Raw genomic sequence first — 17,591 nt, forward strand, 5'->3', positions numbered from 1 at the left:
TAGAAAAGCAAAAATACAAGAGATCTATACATCAAATTCAACAAGAAGTAGGAGGTTTAATTAATGAAGAAGCTCAAAGTCTTCTAGCTTCATTTGCATCATCTGCATCATCTGCAATATCTGTTGAACAGCTAGTTATTCAATCTTATGAGTTCTTATCATCTGCAGCTACTTTATGCTGATAAGCTCTACAATACTGCAGCAATTGTAATATTCTCAAATATACAAAATTAAAATATTCTCAACTGTTTGTAATTTAATTTAATTTAATTGAGTATTGTAGTATTGAGATAATTTAAATTAAAATCTAATGAGTTAAGCTTTGATGATTTTGATGTTTCATTTACTTGAGTATTGCACTCACTTGAGAAATATACTAGTTAAATTATTATCTGATTAGTAATTTTTTATAATCAAAATTGCTTAACTATATATAAATTATTTCTATTTTAATTTGTATAAAGTTTTTCATTTATTTTTCTTATATTTAATTTTTTTTAAAAAATTCTATAAAGAAATACTAAAGTTGTATTCAATAGTATATTTATTTTATATTATAAATTAAAATTTTTAATTCTAGGATCTGAGAGTTTTTATTCAGTATATAGAGTTTGAGACTTCTTATGATATATAAAATCTGACAGTCTTTATTCTCAATAAAAAAATCAGAAGAATTACGAATTGCATCGGGGGCGGCCAAGGTTCCATGGCCTTCCTCTTGTTGGTTCTGGTGTTGGCCTGTTTCAGGTTGGCGCTGCCTGTTCTGGTATAGCGTCTGGACCTAATACTGAATATACCTTAGTAGCCCCGCCATGGGTCAAAATGTTCAAGTTAAGAGAGGTTGCGGTGTACCTACCCAATCACCCGGAAGAACTGTTTGCTAACAAAAATTGTTAAGCATAGTTAGTTACCACCTCCAATTTCCACTTTTACTTCCTTCAGCAGCCAGCGGGTTGTGCATTGCAATCAATCGTACTATATTAAGCTGACCTGGAGTGTAATGTCAGCAACCTTTCAAGTGAAAAAAAAAAAAAAAAAAAAAAAAAAAAAAAAAAAACCAATTGCTTGGGGCGAAGATGGAAATAAAAGCAGGAATCAATCTGCGTCCTTGCTGGAAGACTTGTAGATGCCCTCTCAACCGCATAGTTAACCCAATAGGCGACTTGGACTCCTATCCAATCTAATCCATATATGACCAGTGGTGCCTTCATACCTTCTCAACAGTTTTATGCTCCAAGGCGGGGCAGCTTTGTGAACAGATCCCATACTGATGATCCCTAATTTTTGACGGAAGAAATAATAATATAACTATTCGATTCAAGCTTCAATAACATGGTGATTGAGCTGCACCACTGCTCGTCCAAAGTGACTTCAAATCATCATGTCATTCTTCAAGGCTCCAGATAAGCACAGAGCTGATATCATGACCACTTGACTCACAGTCTTTCTGAAAGTAATACCGCAACAGTTCAGCAACTGAATGTCTTGCAGAACTGACAATATATCATCAAAGTGCAGTGGTTTCTTAGAGCTGCTTCCGTGACCTTCATTTCCGTGTAAATTAGTTTCTAATTAATCCTTCAAGAGTATTGGAGTCTCATACCACTTTATGCCTGTTGAAGGATAACTACATGAACAACAGACTAAGATTGGCCCATGAAACTGTATTTTGAAACTCTTGTCAGAATTCAGTCATCACAGATTTATTTAGATCTGCCAGGGACTTTCAAAGGTCCCTATCATCATCTCCACTGAATGTTTCGTCGTGAAAAGGGCGGCTTCATTGGTTCTTGATCCACGTAAACTTGCGCTTAATGCTGGTTCACAACTCTTGAAAGCAAGAGAAGCTACAAGTAATGAAATACTTGCATCGAGTACAATGGTCACACCGGTTTTGCCAGCTCGCGAACCTAGACATGGGCTCCAGAGTCTATGCTTGAAAACAAAACCTCAAGAGAGTTGCGTTGTCAAGCTGATTTTCATACCTTCTATTCACGTACATTAGATTAGCCATCTTCTTGCTAGTTCTTCTGGCGACCAACCACCTTCGTTCCATTCCCAACACCCTTGATGTTGAAAATTGCCATGTAAGAAGTGAAACGTCATTAAACAACAATCTAGAAATGGAAGTTCAACCTCAATCAAAAAGAAAAGTCTGAGATGAAAAATGAATAGGAATGAGGACAAAATAGACAAAATCAAATACTTGAACCGAAAAGTATATGGATGTGAGCTGAAAAAGAAAATACCCAAAAGGTATATATAGATACATGCTCATACAAGCCCCAACCACTCAAACTACTCAAACCCCTACCACATTCAAGACCAAAGCCACCTGTCTGACCTTGCTCTCGACCTCCTAACCAACCCATCCCAATCGGGCACCCACGGCGACTCCGTCATCCACGCCGGCCACCTAGTCCGCCTCCTCCTCCACCTCCACGACCACGGCCACGACCAGGTCAACTGCCACCTTCTGGCCTTCCGCTGCAGGGACGAGATAGAAGGCCGCGACCAGGACCAGGACACCTGCCACCACTTCCTGGACCTAGATGACGAGGGGAGAGGTGGAAAAGATGAGAAGGGCCATTTCCAAAAGAGTGATGATGGCGATGATGACGACGGCCACCAGGAGGACATGCAGGACGATAAAGACGGGATGAACGAGTTCCAACCCACCCCCGTTCCCCGCCGGGATCCTAACCATGAGGACCCCCGCGTCGCCTCCCGACGAAACCCATCGATTATCTTATCCAGTTGTCTTTCGCGCTCCACTATGCCCTGTTGCCAGTTAGCCTCGTATTGGTGGCGCGTGTGCTCGCGCCAGTCGCGCTGGATCGTTAGGTCTAGGCACCAGACAACGATGTCACCTTTGCGTCTCCAGTCGTCGTGCCAAGCTGTGTTCCAGGTGCGGTAGCATTCTGAGTAGGATGAACTGTGCATGGCGGTGAGGAGGGTGGGTTCCAGTTGGGAGAAGAAGATGAGGTAGTCGGGCCAGGTATGGTTGCAGGTAGTTGTATTAGTGGTGATGGGGGATAGTGAGGGTGTGGGTGGCTGGTTGGTTAGCTTGTAGGAGGGTTTTCGGGGGAAGTCTCGTAATCCCCCTTTCATATTTTTTTGGAGGAAAGCAAGGGGATCGGCGTAAAATTGATCTGCTTCATCGAGGTAATCGGCCTTTTCGACTGAGTTGAGGTTTACTGGTGGTTCACATGACAGAGCCCATGCTTGGATGCCAGGGAAGACAAGATGGGAGCGCCAGGGGGTGCTATGGCATGGCATGAGGAAGCCAACCGTCATCACTGCCGGGATTAGGGAAGAAAGAGCAAGGGCTGATCGGGATTCTAGCTTGGTGGGGCTCTTAGTCAAATAGTGACTTTCGTATTGGGCACGGAGATAATCCATGATCTTGAGTATGCCGGAAGCGTGAGACGCAGTTGTATAGTAGGAAATACAAACGTTCACAAGAACGAGGAATATTAACAAGAGGCGACGGGGGAAATTTGAGGGCGAACTGGAGGATATGGCGGGTAGAAAGTATCTCACCAACGGCGGGGAGGTAAGGATTATTAGGGATGGGAGGAGTGGATAAATAAAGCGAACTTCCTTATGGGATATTAGAGAAAGGACAGCAGGCATAAACGCACATACAAATGCGAGTTGGCGACTTATGGAATTCTGTTGACTGGTGTAACTTTTCTGGTTTCTGAATAAAGCTTGGAAAAGTCCGACTAAGGAGAACGGAAGAGCTGTCGTGAGGAGAAGTGGATAGCCTTGAGAGAGGTAGTAATGCCAGTCATTTCTTCCGTAAAATATGGCAAGGGATTGGGCGATATTGAAGTAGAGAAATTTAAAGGGGGGAAACGTCCAAGAGCCGTAAAAGGAACGATCCAGGAGTGTTGATATCCCAAGTACAACGGATCTAAAATGATGTTAATTTTATTTTTCACATCTCTATGTGACGGAGGAAACATACCCTGAGACTGCGGCTTTACATATAAAAGTTAAAAGTTCTTTGGTGGTCGGTCTGAGGAAGAGGGATGTCTTCGCTTGGTGGACTGACATGGGTGTCTTGAATATAGCGAAAGTTGCCAGACAAATCCAAATCAAGAGATTGGTTGGGCGTAGAATGCAAGCAAGAGCAGCGAGAAGAAGACATAACCGCAAGCTATACAACGGTTAGATTAAGTCAAAATATGAAAATGTCCGCACCATACCTAGAAAATGGCATTGGTCCATTTCGATGTGCAATGGAGCGGTTTCTTGTGACTTCATTTTTAACACCTGCTTCTTGGGAGGAGGGCGACTCCGATGGCCATTCCCACGGCCATAAATACAATGCGGCGATTGTAAGGGTTGTCTCAAGGCAGTTTGATAATGTTCGGGTTGAACAAAACCATTGCCAGGGACTCAGGGCGGCCAGAGCTAACTAAATAAAAAAAAAACAATCAGGGCCTAATATTCCATATACGATTATCCATAATTCGGTGTCACCGACAGCAGCCCAGGCCTCATAGCTGTAACTCCCATATATTTTGCCAGCCAGCTTCCAAGTATAAAAATCTCCAATGGCAGCGAAATACGCTTGTGTGAGTTTTGGAGCCACGACCAAGAGGTTTGCGCGGTTTAGCGGGGATATCCATATCGATTCAGATATTAAATTGGATAGATAATATATCGCAGCAAAAATATAAGGATGGATGGAAGATCGTAGGTGATGTTTCCATTCCTAAGTGAGAATGAATTTTTTATTTTATTTTATTTCTTGTCAGTCGCGGTAAATGCAGTCGAAAAGATCAGCGCAAATTCGTACCCAAGTTATCCAAGCACCACTGTCTTTGCCAAATGCTATTTGCCATGCTGGTTCCAGCGATTGGAAAAACTCATCTGGCTGGAAAAAAGTCCTGACGCAGAGCGCATTCAGAGCGCGGAATGCAATAAGGAAGAGAAGTATATTCTGTGGGGCAGCGGTATCTAATCGTCGCCGGGACTGTCTTGTCGTTGACTGGAGGGGTATGGAACTGAAACCATGCATGTCGTCTGGGTTGGAGGAAGCTTGCCTGGATGGTGTATAGGTTGTAGACGTAGTTGTAGTTCCGCATGTGTGTAGTGGGACTCGGCCGTGTTAGGTATGCAGAGTAAGATGCGGAGTCCGACCCTGGACAGCAAACTCAACGCTAGATGGTGCACCAGGATATCCCGAAGAGCCAGCCACTCTAGATACACATGGTAGGGAACTCCGTTGGGTTGGCCAACCTTCAACCTTCTTGTGGCTGCGGTGTCTTGTATCCAACAAACCCATAATGACGCCGTTAAATTTGCAGGTGACCTTGTTGCAAGCCCTAGCGGCACTAGCGCTAGTCTGTGACTTTTCCATGCATTTGTACCACCCTGCGGTAAACCCAGTACAGAGTGACTTCTTCTGTGGGGGAACCTGGCCCGGTTATGTAAGCTGGTCGTTTATTGTCGGGCCTCTCAACCTCCGCCCGGCAAGCATATATAAAGCGCGGCGTTGTCCAGCAGTTCAAAGGTTACGATTCCTAGTCTTTCCTGGGGAAAACACCTAAGCTTAACTGTAGATTAACCTTATTATATACCCTTCTGAATATTTTTAAGGCCCTTTTGGCTAATTACTTAGGTAGTTAACATTCCCCTACATCATCTTGACTTGTCTTCGGATCCCCCTTGATCCACTCTCCCAATACCAAGAGATCCCGCCTCCGCCCTCCACCAATCCAGCCTCTATACCCCCGCCACCAACAACATGTCCCCAATGGCTCCGAACCAAAGTCCTACGAGCCCTGCGCAGAGAAGCAAGACTGCCCAGACAGCAAATGCCTTGTCCGGACAGGCTACTCCTCTGGACCGTTCCCGCTTCCATGCCTCTTCAACCTCTGCCGCCATCACCGCAGAACATCAATATGCCGCCCACAACTACCACCCCTTGCCGATCGTCTTTGCCCGTGCCGCTGGCACAACTGTCTGGGATCCCGAAGGACGTTCCTACCTCGATTTCCTCTCCGCCTATTCCGCCGTCAACCAGGGTCACTGTCATCCGGAGTTGGTCAAGGTCTTGGTTGACCAAGCTTCAACCCTCACCTTGAGCTCCCGAGCTTTCCACAACGATGTTTTCCCCAAATTTGCGGAATTTGTCACAAAGTTTTTTGGCTTTGACATGGTCCTCCCCATGAACACGGGTGCAGAGGCTGTTGAAACAGGGATCAAAATTGCCCGGAAATGGGGTTACAAAGTCAAGGGCATCCCCCGAGACGAAGCTGTTGTATTAAGCGTGGAGAACAACTTCCATGGACGCACTGTCAGTTAACTAAAAATAGAGTCCGGGTTATTTTTTTTTTTTTTCTTTCTCCTTTTCATTCTCTCCATTCCCGGACACCCCTATTTCATTTAACTGACCGGAAGGGCAAAAATACAGTTTGCAGCGATCTCAATGTCCACTGACCCCGAATCAAGGGAGAACTATGGACCTTACTTGCCACTAATCGGCAGCACAGTTCCAGGCACTGATAAGCCGATTGTATTCAATGACAAAGCATCGCTTCGCGAAGCATTCGAAAAAGCAGGGCCGTCTATCGCAGCATTCCTTGTTGAGCCAATCCAGGGTGAGGCAGGCATTGTCGTGCCGGACGAGGACTATCTACAGGAAGCCAGAGCACTCTGCGATAAACACAATGCCCTCCTCATCTGCGACGAGATCCAGACTGGCATCGCCCGAACGGGGAAGCTGCTTTGCCATGAATGGAGCGGCATTAAACCCGACCTCGTCTTGCTGGGCAAGGCCATATCGGGCGGCATGTACCCTGTCTCCTGCGTCTTGGGCAGGAGAGAAGTCATGCTCACAATTGAGCCGGGAACGCATGGCTCTACCTATGGAGGCAACCCTCTCGGCTGCGCTGTCGCTATTCGCGCACTGGAACTTATCCGCGACGAAAAGATGTCGGAGCGTGCAGAAAAGCTTGGCCAGCAGTTCCGTGAGGGATTGGCTACGATAAATAGTCCCATAATCCAGACCATTCGTGGCAAAGGTTTGTTGAATGCCGTTGTCATCGACGAGTCTAAAACTGGCGGGCACTCCGCATGGGATCTCTGTATGTTGATGAAAGACAAGGGATTATTGGTGAGTGCTTTTTTTTTTCTCGATGTTTAGCGCAGTTGTATCTGTCTAATGTTTAATATTTGCGGTAGGCCAAACCGACTCACCAGAATATCATTCGCTTTGCGCCTCCTTTGGTGATTACAGAAGAAGAGTTGAAAACCGCATTGAAGATCATCGAGCAATCCGTCAAGGAGCTGCCAAAAATGAAGAGTGCATAGAGGGGAGAGAGTCCACCCCACCGTCATCTGAAACTTTTTTTTTTTTCAAGGAAAAAGCTGGTGCTCACTGCAACATATGTCTCATCTACTGTTTACAACCGGGGACAAAGTTTCTTCTCCTGCGTCTCTTATTATCCCAACCTGAAATTCCTTTTCCTTTTTTACTAGCAACTCAACTTCCTTGGTATATATTTCCCACTATGTAATCGTGCAATAAATGGCGTATGGCAGGCATAGGGCGGTTTCGGACCCGGGGGAGGGGGGTGTTGGCTGTTCTGTCTTCCATCAGTTTACAGAGGCAAAAGGGCTTTCTTGTTGCTATTGGGTTGTGGAGTGGTTCTTTTTCTGTTCCCCCTTCGTTATTAATCCTGTGCATGTACATGTATGTGATACACTCACTGTACACTACGGTTGATGCTCTATGGCTTGGGAGGTTGTTGGTTATTGCTTCTGCCTTTTTTGGATGACCATGAATATTCCAATCGAATGAAATTGGTATCATTTATGCAGGTGATAATGAATTTGATGATGAATGAGTGGGGAAAAAGAATCGGGGTAGCTTGCCCTTTTTTTTTTTCCCCTGCTTCCTCCGTTTTATCTTTGGGAAAATATCCCGTGCCGGTCCAATTATTTTCGTCTGTATTCCTTGACACCTTCACTACTCGTCATTAAAACTCTCACCAACAAATCAAGGAAAAGCAGCCAGTAGACTACTGTATATATACCACTTCTAGGAACACAAACCTCAACGGTCGGTACCGAACAGCCAGGAGTCATATTAGGGGAACGGGCGCACTTGTTCGGGAAGAAGGTTATTATCCCATTCGACCCCTAGGCCACTGTCTTGTGGCCCTTCTTCCCGTGCAGGGAGCTGAGACAACGGATTTTGCGGAGTATATATCCCCCTCCCGCTGCTCTTCCGGGACCTCTGCCCCATACGCCAAATGAGTGTGGTGCGTCATTTCTGAGTTTGATGACGTTCCAATGGAGATCTCCATTGATGACAGCAAGTGATTTCCTATCCCCTATCGCACGAGCCATCTCTCCTGATGCAGATCTCATCTGAATGGACTATCTCTTATCTGCCGTCGATGCCTTTGATGGCTACCATTATCATGGATAATGCTATGTGTGGCTTGCACGGCGATAAATGCCGCATCCTCGCAACTCAAGCACTGCACGTCCTCGGTCGATGCGACCATATTACACTGATGAATGACGGACGCATAGATTCCATCGATACTCTTTGATAACCAGACGACGATTTGGATGACGAGATCGACGATGAAAATGTTTGAAAGTCGGAAGAGAAGGCCAAGGGCGTCAAGCAAGAGTCGTCTCTAATGCAGCAAGAAGAACGGGCTGTTGATTCGGTGAGGTGGGGGTTTAGGAGAGCATACATTGCATCGTTCGGCCTAGTCATAAACTGCCCACCGATTGTCTTGTCTCTGTTCTTGGCGAGCAGGGCAACCATTGGGACAAGCCTGTGGCTTTCATACTGAACCTCGAACAAGATAGACCTGTCGCGGGACCAATATATTGCCATCTACGCTCGATTTTCTGGTTCTCGATTTGTGTTAATTTTGGCATTTTCGACAATTCTATCATTAAGCAGAACTAATGCTAGCAAAGCGATGCTTCACCAAGCTATGACACGGGTTTCGAGGGTGCCCCATGTCCTATTTTACTGCGCCAATGGGTCGTATTGCCAATCGATTTTCAGAGGATATTCAAACAATGGGCAACGAGCTGACCGATGCGATGCGAATATAGTACATAACCCTCTCGTTAATCATTTCCAAAACGATTCACAACATATATTTTTGACGGGGATACCATAATTGCAGAAGATGATAGAAGACCAACGAGACCAGAAAGGAATTATGCATGTATCAAAAAGGACAGGCAAAAGTAGGCATTTTGTGGTATTTCGATGATTTTGGCAATATACATGGAACCCCAAAAAAAAGGGGGTTGAGTCCAGTTTGGTGCCTCGACATGAGGGGAGATGATTCTGCTAGCCCTAACTGAGCGGCGTGCATGAGAGTATCACGGAAACCTCGCACAAACATGCTCTGATAGACATGCCCCTTCGGAAGGACAAGAGAGAGAAGAGACTTTGCACAACATGCAAAATGCCAAATGCAAGGGGAGAAAAAAAGAAAAGCCTAGAACAAATGTAACTTCTCTAAATTTCTACAGTTTTCCTGCAGATGGGATACCCCTCTGACAGAGAGTGGTCTCAAATTGAATATCTAGGATAGATGGAATTCGCTGACAGGAGTTGAGGAATAATTCTCATAGACTTGAGGGGGGGCGAACCTCTCTTGAGTTTCTATACTTTTAAACTTTCTTCATTTCTCGTTGTTCAAACTAAAAAAGCCCCTCTCTGTCCAATGGTAAGAGGTTTGTAGAGGTATGCATGCCGTGCTATACATCTCTCAACAGCGCGAGTCTTAGTATTGAATGGGGTTTGGATTCTTTGGATAGGCTTCTGTATGGGATGGGAAGAGAAGTCGGAGCAATAAGTTAAATTCCCAAGCTTTAATCCAATCCAATCCCATCCCCGTGGTTTGGTCCAACAGAAGCACCTATATTCGTGTGAGTGAGATATCTGCTGAGGGGCTGCAAAGTAGATTCTCTGCTTCTCGCATCGCATATCATTTATTTTATTTTTCGTTTCTTGCTTTACCCTTCATTTTTCAGCACCAGACTAGATAGCCAACCACCCGCAGGCTCCGCTAGATAGCGAGTGGCTGAAAAAGGAATTGCTGTATGTTGATGATGCTGCGCACACACCCGTTCGAGGTAATAACGCGGCTCGCTTCCCGCCCTTCTATGATACTTCTGCAGACTATGCTTTGCCATCACGCATACGGTCCCTAGTGCATAATAATAGCGCTTTTTGTGCCGCAGAGCATAGCACGAGGGCAATCTTGATGAAATTATCGAGAAGTCACTGGACACTGTCGTGAAAGAAAAAAAGGTGCCCAGAAGGATGTAACTTAGATAAGAGCAAGTTACACGAAGCAATGCTTGATATCCCATATAAAATATTATAGCAAACATTCGAGAGGGGAATTACTATTGGGCAGCTTGAATTTGACCTTGATGAACTCTCTCTCAGACAAAGGGTCATATTAAGGTTTGAAAAGTCTATCCGGTGCGGCTAAGGACCAGAGTCGTTCAAAGAACGAGTCGTCCGGTGGACCCTATTCTTCCATGTTCGAGAACTCGGTCACTGCGCTTCTGCTTGAAGGTGGACGGGGGGGGGGGGGGGGGGTGCAGACACTCAGATCGCAATGATTTGTAGAACTTGTATTCTTCTGCCGCCACAGTGGCGCATCAAGATGAAGAACTGGGGTGCCTTGTGGTGGGGAAATGGTCGTCATCAAATAAGCTAGACAGTCGATGTGAAGAATCCAGCAGATTTCATCTTTGCATTGGCTACTCTCAGAGGTACTACTTGCGACGAAGCAGACCCACACAAGGATAGACCAAGAGAAACGCAGTTACCACGGGAGCAGCAGGAGATTTGAGGGAGAGGATAAGGATTTTATCTTATCAAGCACGTAGTTAGTGCAAAGCATCGAATGAGAGGAAGAGAAAACCTTGGGTTGTTGAGCAGCGGGAAAGAAAGTTATCTAGTTACCATACAGAGTGCCCCGTCGTCGGATGGAAGAGAGCCTCGTCAATATACCATTGGCCATTATTTTGTTTTCTTTTGTTTTCCATTTTTTTTTATTTTATTTTATATTTTAATTTTAATTTATTTTTGTTCCTGGGAGTTTGTCGAAATTTGATGGGGATTGTTGGATTGACATGTGGTTTTGGTGTCTCAATCGACATCAGTGACTGAGCAAACTGAGATCCCCACGATGTTGCTCAGCATTTATTGTGCATTCAAGGAACAGAAACCTGTGAGAGATGAAAAATATAGTATGCAACCAGAGAACTGACAATCCCACCATATTGTATTTCATTTTGGCTCAGCAGCGCGCTGCGATACGACGGTACTCCCCAAGGAATTAATCTTACCGGCTCAGACAGCAAACGAGGGACGCACGAGGGAGAACCCAGCGATCCCACAAGTTGCAACTGAATGGGACTCAAGGAACTTGGCTCTTCAGGAGATTCGACTAGACGTCCTCAAATTTCAAAAATCGCCAAGATCCCAGCAGACAGCCAACTAAAAACCAAGCAGGCTAGAAGCGAACGAATCTGACCGCTCAACGCCTCTTGTGATCACCGCAGTAGTTGGACCTGCTAACAACGACCATTGGTGACAATCAATATCTAAGGTTCAAGGGACCAGAAAACTTGGTCCGGCAGTTTTAGTTGCTTTTTAGTCGTTGGTGCCCCGGGGACCTGACAGACTCTATTAGCGTAGTGGACCGTGGATCAACCGCCCCAACCAGAGAACAAAGAAATTCTCCCAGACTTCCCAACCCCCTTTTAGTTCCATTAGTGTTCAGTCAGTTGAGTTTTGGGTTTGCGCAGCGAGATTGGGCAACCCAACACACTGCTTGCACTGCTGATTGCTGTCCGAACCATAGATTCTAGAGCACTTGCACGCTTCTTGCATCCTCTCACCCTTTCCCTGAGTGAAATCCAACCAAAATTAATAATAAAAATAATAATTCTGCGCCCAACGATCTCTTCCCGCACTTCTTCGACATGAAAACATATATAACAGCCGTGTTGGTTTTGATATAACTGAATATTCGATATTACTCATCTCCCGGAAAGGTGATGGGAGGCAATTGTTGCCAACCAACCCGTGCAACCCATTCTCCTTTATTGATCAGCTTTCCGCCCTCGATACCCACGCCACCACCTGCAGCAGAGAAACCTTGATATACCAGCAGCGCAACTCGCAAGGACAGACATGCACAAGGGACCGACGACAACATCCAGTCCTCGGCTCTGCTGAATAACCAACGCCCCCCTTCCCCCCTTTCCCCTCCGGGCAGACACGCCCGGCAGCGCCTTCTCAAGGCCCAGCACTCACCTGCCGCGCTGCTGGTGTTGACCTCCACCTCCCCCCCAGGAACTTGGAAGGCGTCGCCCTCGAGAAAACCTCCTCCCGCGCCTTCCCCCCTTCTCGCCGTCGTCTCTCGGTCCCGATATCAATTGTTATTTCCATCGACCGATCTCTCTCTCGCGCTCTCCTCCCAACCTCTCATTCTATCTATCTATCAGCAAAAAACCACGAATGCCACCCGGTCCGGGCCATCCGGTCAACATTTCTTAACTCTCCAGAACTCTCCATATGCTCATTGTCCTCTGCGACACCTTTATGCATTAGCTCAAATTCTTCCCCTTTCATCAAACAGCTTCGCAGCATTCCTCGATGAGCAGCCTTTTCATTCAGAAAGGTTAGCAGATATTTTCAAAGTAATTCCATCCCTCCGCTTCCAGAGAGCCGTGATACCTGTCGCGGCATAAGGAAAATCGAAATCCGAGAACTTTCAAAACTATTTCAGGTGGTTGTCACAGCGCCTAAAATTACGAACAAATCAGAACTATCGCCATTACATTGCTTCCCGTGCAAACAAAGAACAAGAAAAAGAAAAAAAGAAAAAAGAATTCTTCCCTTCTCGCTTTCCCCTCCGCACAGAGAGAGAGAGAGAGAGAGAGAGAGTGTGTGTGTGTGTGTGTGTTCACTTGCAACACTCGACGATCATCATTCTCACCATGGCTTCATTCGAAAAGGATATCAAGGCCGGGGAGGCTGGCGAAGTTCCAGTCGCCGCTGCCAGACAAGAGCAACAAAATCTTCATGACGACCACGACTCTCCTACCGATCTGACCTTGTCCGACTGGACAGCGCACGAAGACAGCCATCTACCTTCACCTAATCCATGTTATCGCCCACCCGGGAGCCCGGCAAGCAGCGAGTTCGATCCCTCTCGGGGAGCAAAGCCATACTCCCCCTTCTACAAGCACCCAACAACCCGCACATCGCTAGAACAGTTGAGAAACGAGACTTCGCAGAGGCGCAGTGCAAGGTACAGAATGCATGATGTCGAGAACGGGTACCAGGCTGGCACAAGGCCATCAATGGATGGTCAGGGGAGCACTAGAGGCCTATGGGTGGATAGCAGGCAGAAGAATTCTAAATGGCTAGGAAGGCTTAACCGGAAGCAGAAATTTGCCGTCAAGGCATTGATTGCCGTCATCATTGTGGGCACCATGGTGGGAATAGGTTTGGGCATTTCAATTGCTCTTGGTGGAAGCGTCTGGAAATCAAGTTACCAGCAAGTGGAAATCCCAAGGCCGGGGTGAAGGCGGCGGCCGAAGTTGGAGAAAGGTGTGAATATTTTTCTGTGCACTGGCTGAGTCGCTTGTTGGTGATGCCATTCCCCACTCCCAAGAGACTCATACACCACATGAATTCAGCTGACGGATGTACAAAAGGGTAGGAATGATGCTATCTTTTTCTTCTCATCTTTTTAGGATACTTTGTCTCTCCCTCCCATGATTCCAGCCTGACTTGTTTTCTCTCACACTCGTTCGTGGTAACTTCTCATTGTCGTACCGATGATATAATCGTGACATTCAAAGCCTCGATGGACACAACAGCTCATCGTTGCTCCTATACCTCTGTGTAAACGGAACTGGCTGGGAGGAAATTTTTTAATAGGACACTGCAAATGGCGTTCAAGGCGTTCTTCTGTTGTGAAATGGGTGTCTGGAATCTGACATTGGCGTTTTTGCATATATGGCGGGAAATTGAAAGCCTCCATTTCCCATCAGCAGATGTGCGCTATTGTTATATTTTCATTATCATATATGTATATCCGGCGTTTTTGAGAATCAGTCGATCCTCAACACACCAAGGCGATCTTTTTATAGCTACATATAGAGATACCTAGCTAGAGACAGGAACAAACGGAGGCTTGACAATAATTAATTTTCATTTGATATAAACAAGGAAAGGTTTTTGACCATGAAAAGAGAAAAGAGAAAAAGAGAAAACCACTTCCCGAAGGTAATTAATTAATGTTGTAAAAACTGGCAAACCTCGGCAAATATATCTCACGCTCTGTACGGCAACGCTCCACAAATCACATGACCCACAACTTGCTACAAAACCGAGAACTTCTTCCAACTGCACACGTTTTTTTTTTTTTCTTTTAATTTCTCTCTCCATCAAAAAGTAAACAGAACCAGCCACGACCGTCGTTTTTAACAAAAGGCCTTTTATTAGGTCTCCCCACAGCGACGTGTTGCCATGAAGCCTCTCCGGAGGTTTCAGTGGTTCTGGAGACTAAGTCTACATCCTTGATAGGAAGTTTCTTTCCCGTTGACAATACGGGTCCTCTTTGGTGAGGGCGATGGGAAGGGAATGTCGATGATGGGATACATTTCGTTCTTTTACCTTCTGATGCAGGAGATGGATGTTTCTACCTGTGTTTTAACTTGCGATGGGTGTCACTGCCTGTCATCAGTTAATGAGGAAGAACGGCTTCCTGAGTCTAGCATATTTTTTCTCCTCACCTGCCCTCCTCTGTGAACCTCCTTTAATTATGTCCAACTGTGTATCTGGATGGCGTTCCTACAAATCTCACTAGTTATATTTATGAAATACACATACCTTTCTCTGAACAGTTCTGGAAGCATACTTCAACTTTATCTCTCTGTATTTCTATTTCATTTCTTGCTGAATTGCTGTACCTTGGCTTGCGTACGCAACCAAACCTTAGACCCATACCTCATCGACGTTATATGAGTGCATTCGGCTTTTGCAGTCCTGGTGTTTGACGGATGATTTTTGATGTGATACGACCAATACGGCTGGCTCCACCACCGGTTCTACCTCTTAACCAACCCGATGCTATCGATATCTTCATTCTCACTTTATTCCTTCTTTCGAATAATCATCAGAGTCATTACCTCCTCCGCCATTTCTTCTTCCGCTACGGTACCGATGATATAGATGGACGCATACCACGAATTTCTTCGGCGGTAAGGAGACCAAGATACTCACCAGCATCACGTTGAATTAAGATCCCCCCCCCCCCCCCCCTTCACCTTTGGCATCTATATCAGTCTATTAACCTCCCCCTCTCAAACAAGACACAGCATCTCTGTGAAGTCCAAGTTTCCGGATGGTAGATAAACCGTTGAGCGCATGCCATTTCGGGATGTTGCTGTAACCATTGTATGAAAAATGTGAACTGCATGTTCTAATAATAACAAAATTCTATTTACTAAAAGCGCTTTGCCAATGCCGGCCACAAATGGCGCACTTCAAACGATCGAAGACCATTCGCCGATGGCAATGAAAATCATTAGAGCAGTGCCGAACCGGGCGCGTCCTGCAATCAGTTGCGTTTTTTCTCCTCATTTACACTAACAATGGGCTCGCTAAGGACTGCGGCCCACGATCTTTATGCAAGTGTTATTGGTATCTTACTAAAATTAGATACTTGATTAGAACTACTTGATCGTCTCTGCCGCTGAATTATTATTGTTGCGTTGAGGGAGGAACGTAGCTCTTCCTATGAGGGGAAAATTTTATCCAGCAGTAACAACGGCTCTGTCATATTCACAGATTGCGGCGTTGACAAGTTGGACAGACAAAATAATGGCAAAAGGCAGCAGGAGAGCGGTTAGCCTGTACGATCTGGGAGAGAGGTCGTTGATGGTCATATCTTCGACCATGCTTTCATCCATAGTTTTGCTGAGAGGCCTCAAGCTCGTCTGTCAGGTGGTGAAGGTGTTATTGAGAGAGGTTGCAGTTCAGGTCCACTTCTTCATTTCATGCCCTCTGATGATTTCACTTGTACAATTCATGCGTCTCCTGGTTGATCATATGTGGACAAACACAAATGGCTCAATAGAGTCGACTCACAGGACCTGCTTCTGGGAAATTTTCCTTGAGTAAACACTGTACAGCGCGGGCTATGTTACTTGCTCTCGAAAACACAAAATAAGTAGTCGCCAAGTAATATCGACCTTCGGAGCGTCAGAAGGAGAGAATAAACTGTTTGCAGCTTGAGAGTGTCCACGATAGCTTCTCAGAAGCTGTCAAACAAGTGACTTGACAAAACTATTGGTTGCACGCAGCAAGGATATAGCGTCAGCAGAGATGTTAATCTGCATAAATCGTGCATTGAAAGCGCAACAACAGAAGCAGGATAAATGCATCTGAACCAGTGATGTGTTCAAATAAGTGGCCATGAAGAATTAAGGGAGGAGATAGACTTTATTTGCGTTATTTTGCATCCACCCCCACGCGGATATGTAACAAGGGTATGACTGTTTCTGGAAAACAGCCTGGGGATTCGCAACATGTGTCTGTCATATGTTCTTTGTTCGCTTGCATTATAACTACTTGGAGTTCAGGGATATGATAAAATACAGAGCAGGAAGTGCATGAAGCTTGGATGAGCAGGGCGTTTAACACGCCGTCAACCAGCTCTCCTCCGATTAAGTATTCGAGGATGCAATTTTGACCTGAGTTTTAGTTAAGAGTGGCAGGGTGGAAAGTACGCGCTGGGTTGTTGATGCGCCTCCATGCACACGGCGAGAGTAACATTTGTGTGTCATTCATAGCCTGTTCACGGATTTTTGTTGCCAGAGCAGCTGGATGGGGCCCTGGAGAAGGAAAGTAGGCTCCTGGAGATTTCTGGGGAAGCCAGGCGGCTTCTAAGGAAGAGGGCATAGTATTTGACGCCAGGGGACTTTTGAATAACTGCCTCTCCATGTATTTAGGGCTGTGGTTGGGTTATTTAGGATAGAAGGTGAATATCTGAGAGATTGGGAGAGATGCAATCGCAATGTGGAGCATAAATTGACAGTCTAAATAGAAATAAACGAGCAGTTTTTCCGCATTCTTGGGCGGAATTTTCCGAAGATATAGAGACGGCTTGATCACTATCCATTCAGCTGCCGTATATTATTAGACGTCAATATCCAAAGAGATGAAACAGATTCTTAGCATGGTTTCAGGATGTTTATTTTCAAGCTACTTCCTGACGAACTCAGGAAGGGGAGAGATGTGATTGGTTCTAGAGAACCGTATGTGTCATCGCCTGCATTCTCAAAATAAATAAACGGCCCGTCATGAAGAGCCATAACTGACTCAAATTAAAGTCGGCATTATTCGAACAGCAGAAGTGCCACTCCCTCAAAGCTTTTCATGCTAATCCATTATTGGTTGAAGAAAGTCATTTATCAAATTTTTCTTCAGGCATGAAACGCTTGTTTTATCTCTCTTAAACGCAACAATGAATCGGACAAGCAAAAAACGC

At 45.5% G+C, this 17,591-nt stretch overlaps 5 protein-coding genes across 5 annotated transcripts; 2 read left to right on the forward strand and 3 right to left on the reverse strand.

Annotated features, from left to right (window-relative positions):
• Positions 1 to 2,416: 2,416 nt before the first annotated feature.
• PADG_01327 (uncharacterized protein) lies at positions 2,417 to 5,032 on the reverse strand (the record flags this gene model as incomplete). Its single annotated transcript, XM_010758565.1, has 6 exons — positions 2,417 to 2,548; positions 2,680 to 3,919; positions 3,974 to 4,165; positions 4,215 to 4,426; positions 4,496 to 4,726; positions 4,811 to 5,032. 6 exons carry the CDS (start codon positions 5,030 to 5,032, stop codon positions 2,417 to 2,419), a joined length of 2,229 nt encoding a protein of 742 aa, XP_010756867.1.
• Positions 5,033 to 5,761: 729 nt separating this feature from the next.
• On the forward strand, positions 5,762 to 7,329 carry PADG_01328 (ornithine aminotransferase; the record flags this gene model as incomplete). The annotated part of the gene is made up of 3 exons (XM_010759108.1): positions 5,762 to 6,313; positions 6,431 to 7,132; positions 7,201 to 7,329. The coding sequence occupies 3 exons, from the start codon at positions 5,762 to 5,764 to the stop codon at positions 7,327 to 7,329; spliced, it is 1,383 nt and encodes a 460-aa protein (XP_010757410.1).
• Positions 7,330 to 8,160: 831 nt separating this feature from the next.
• Positions 8,161 to 8,370, reverse strand: PADG_11245 (uncharacterized protein; the record flags this gene model as incomplete). The annotated part of the gene is made up of 1 exon (XM_010759507.1): positions 8,161 to 8,370. The coding sequence occupies one exon, from the start codon at positions 8,368 to 8,370 to the stop codon at positions 8,161 to 8,163; it is 210 nt and encodes a 69-aa protein (XP_010757809.1).
• A 17-nt stretch (positions 8,371 to 8,387) lies between these two features.
• Positions 8,388 to 8,919, reverse strand: PADG_11246 (uncharacterized protein; the record flags this gene model as incomplete). Its single annotated transcript, XM_010759508.1, has 2 exons — positions 8,388 to 8,669; positions 8,764 to 8,919. The coding sequence occupies 2 exons, from the start codon at positions 8,917 to 8,919 to the stop codon at positions 8,388 to 8,390; spliced, it is 438 nt and encodes a 145-aa protein (XP_010757810.1).
• A 4,107-nt stretch (positions 8,920 to 13,026) lies between these two features.
• Positions 13,027 to 13,617, forward strand: PADG_01330 (uncharacterized protein; the record flags this gene model as incomplete). Its single annotated transcript, XM_010759109.1, has 1 exon — positions 13,027 to 13,617. The coding sequence occupies one exon, from the start codon at positions 13,027 to 13,029 to the stop codon at positions 13,615 to 13,617; it is 591 nt and encodes a 196-aa protein (XP_010757411.1).
• Positions 13,618 to 17,591: the final 3,974 nt, after the last annotated feature.

The sequence above is a fragment of the Paracoccidioides brasiliensis genome, assembly GCF_000150735.1.
Source record: "Paracoccidioides brasiliensis Pb18 unplaced genomic scaffold supercont2.2, whole genome shotgun sequence".
NCBI lineage: Eukaryota > Fungi > Ascomycota > Eurotiomycetes > Onygenales > Ajellomycetaceae > Paracoccidioides > Paracoccidioides brasiliensis.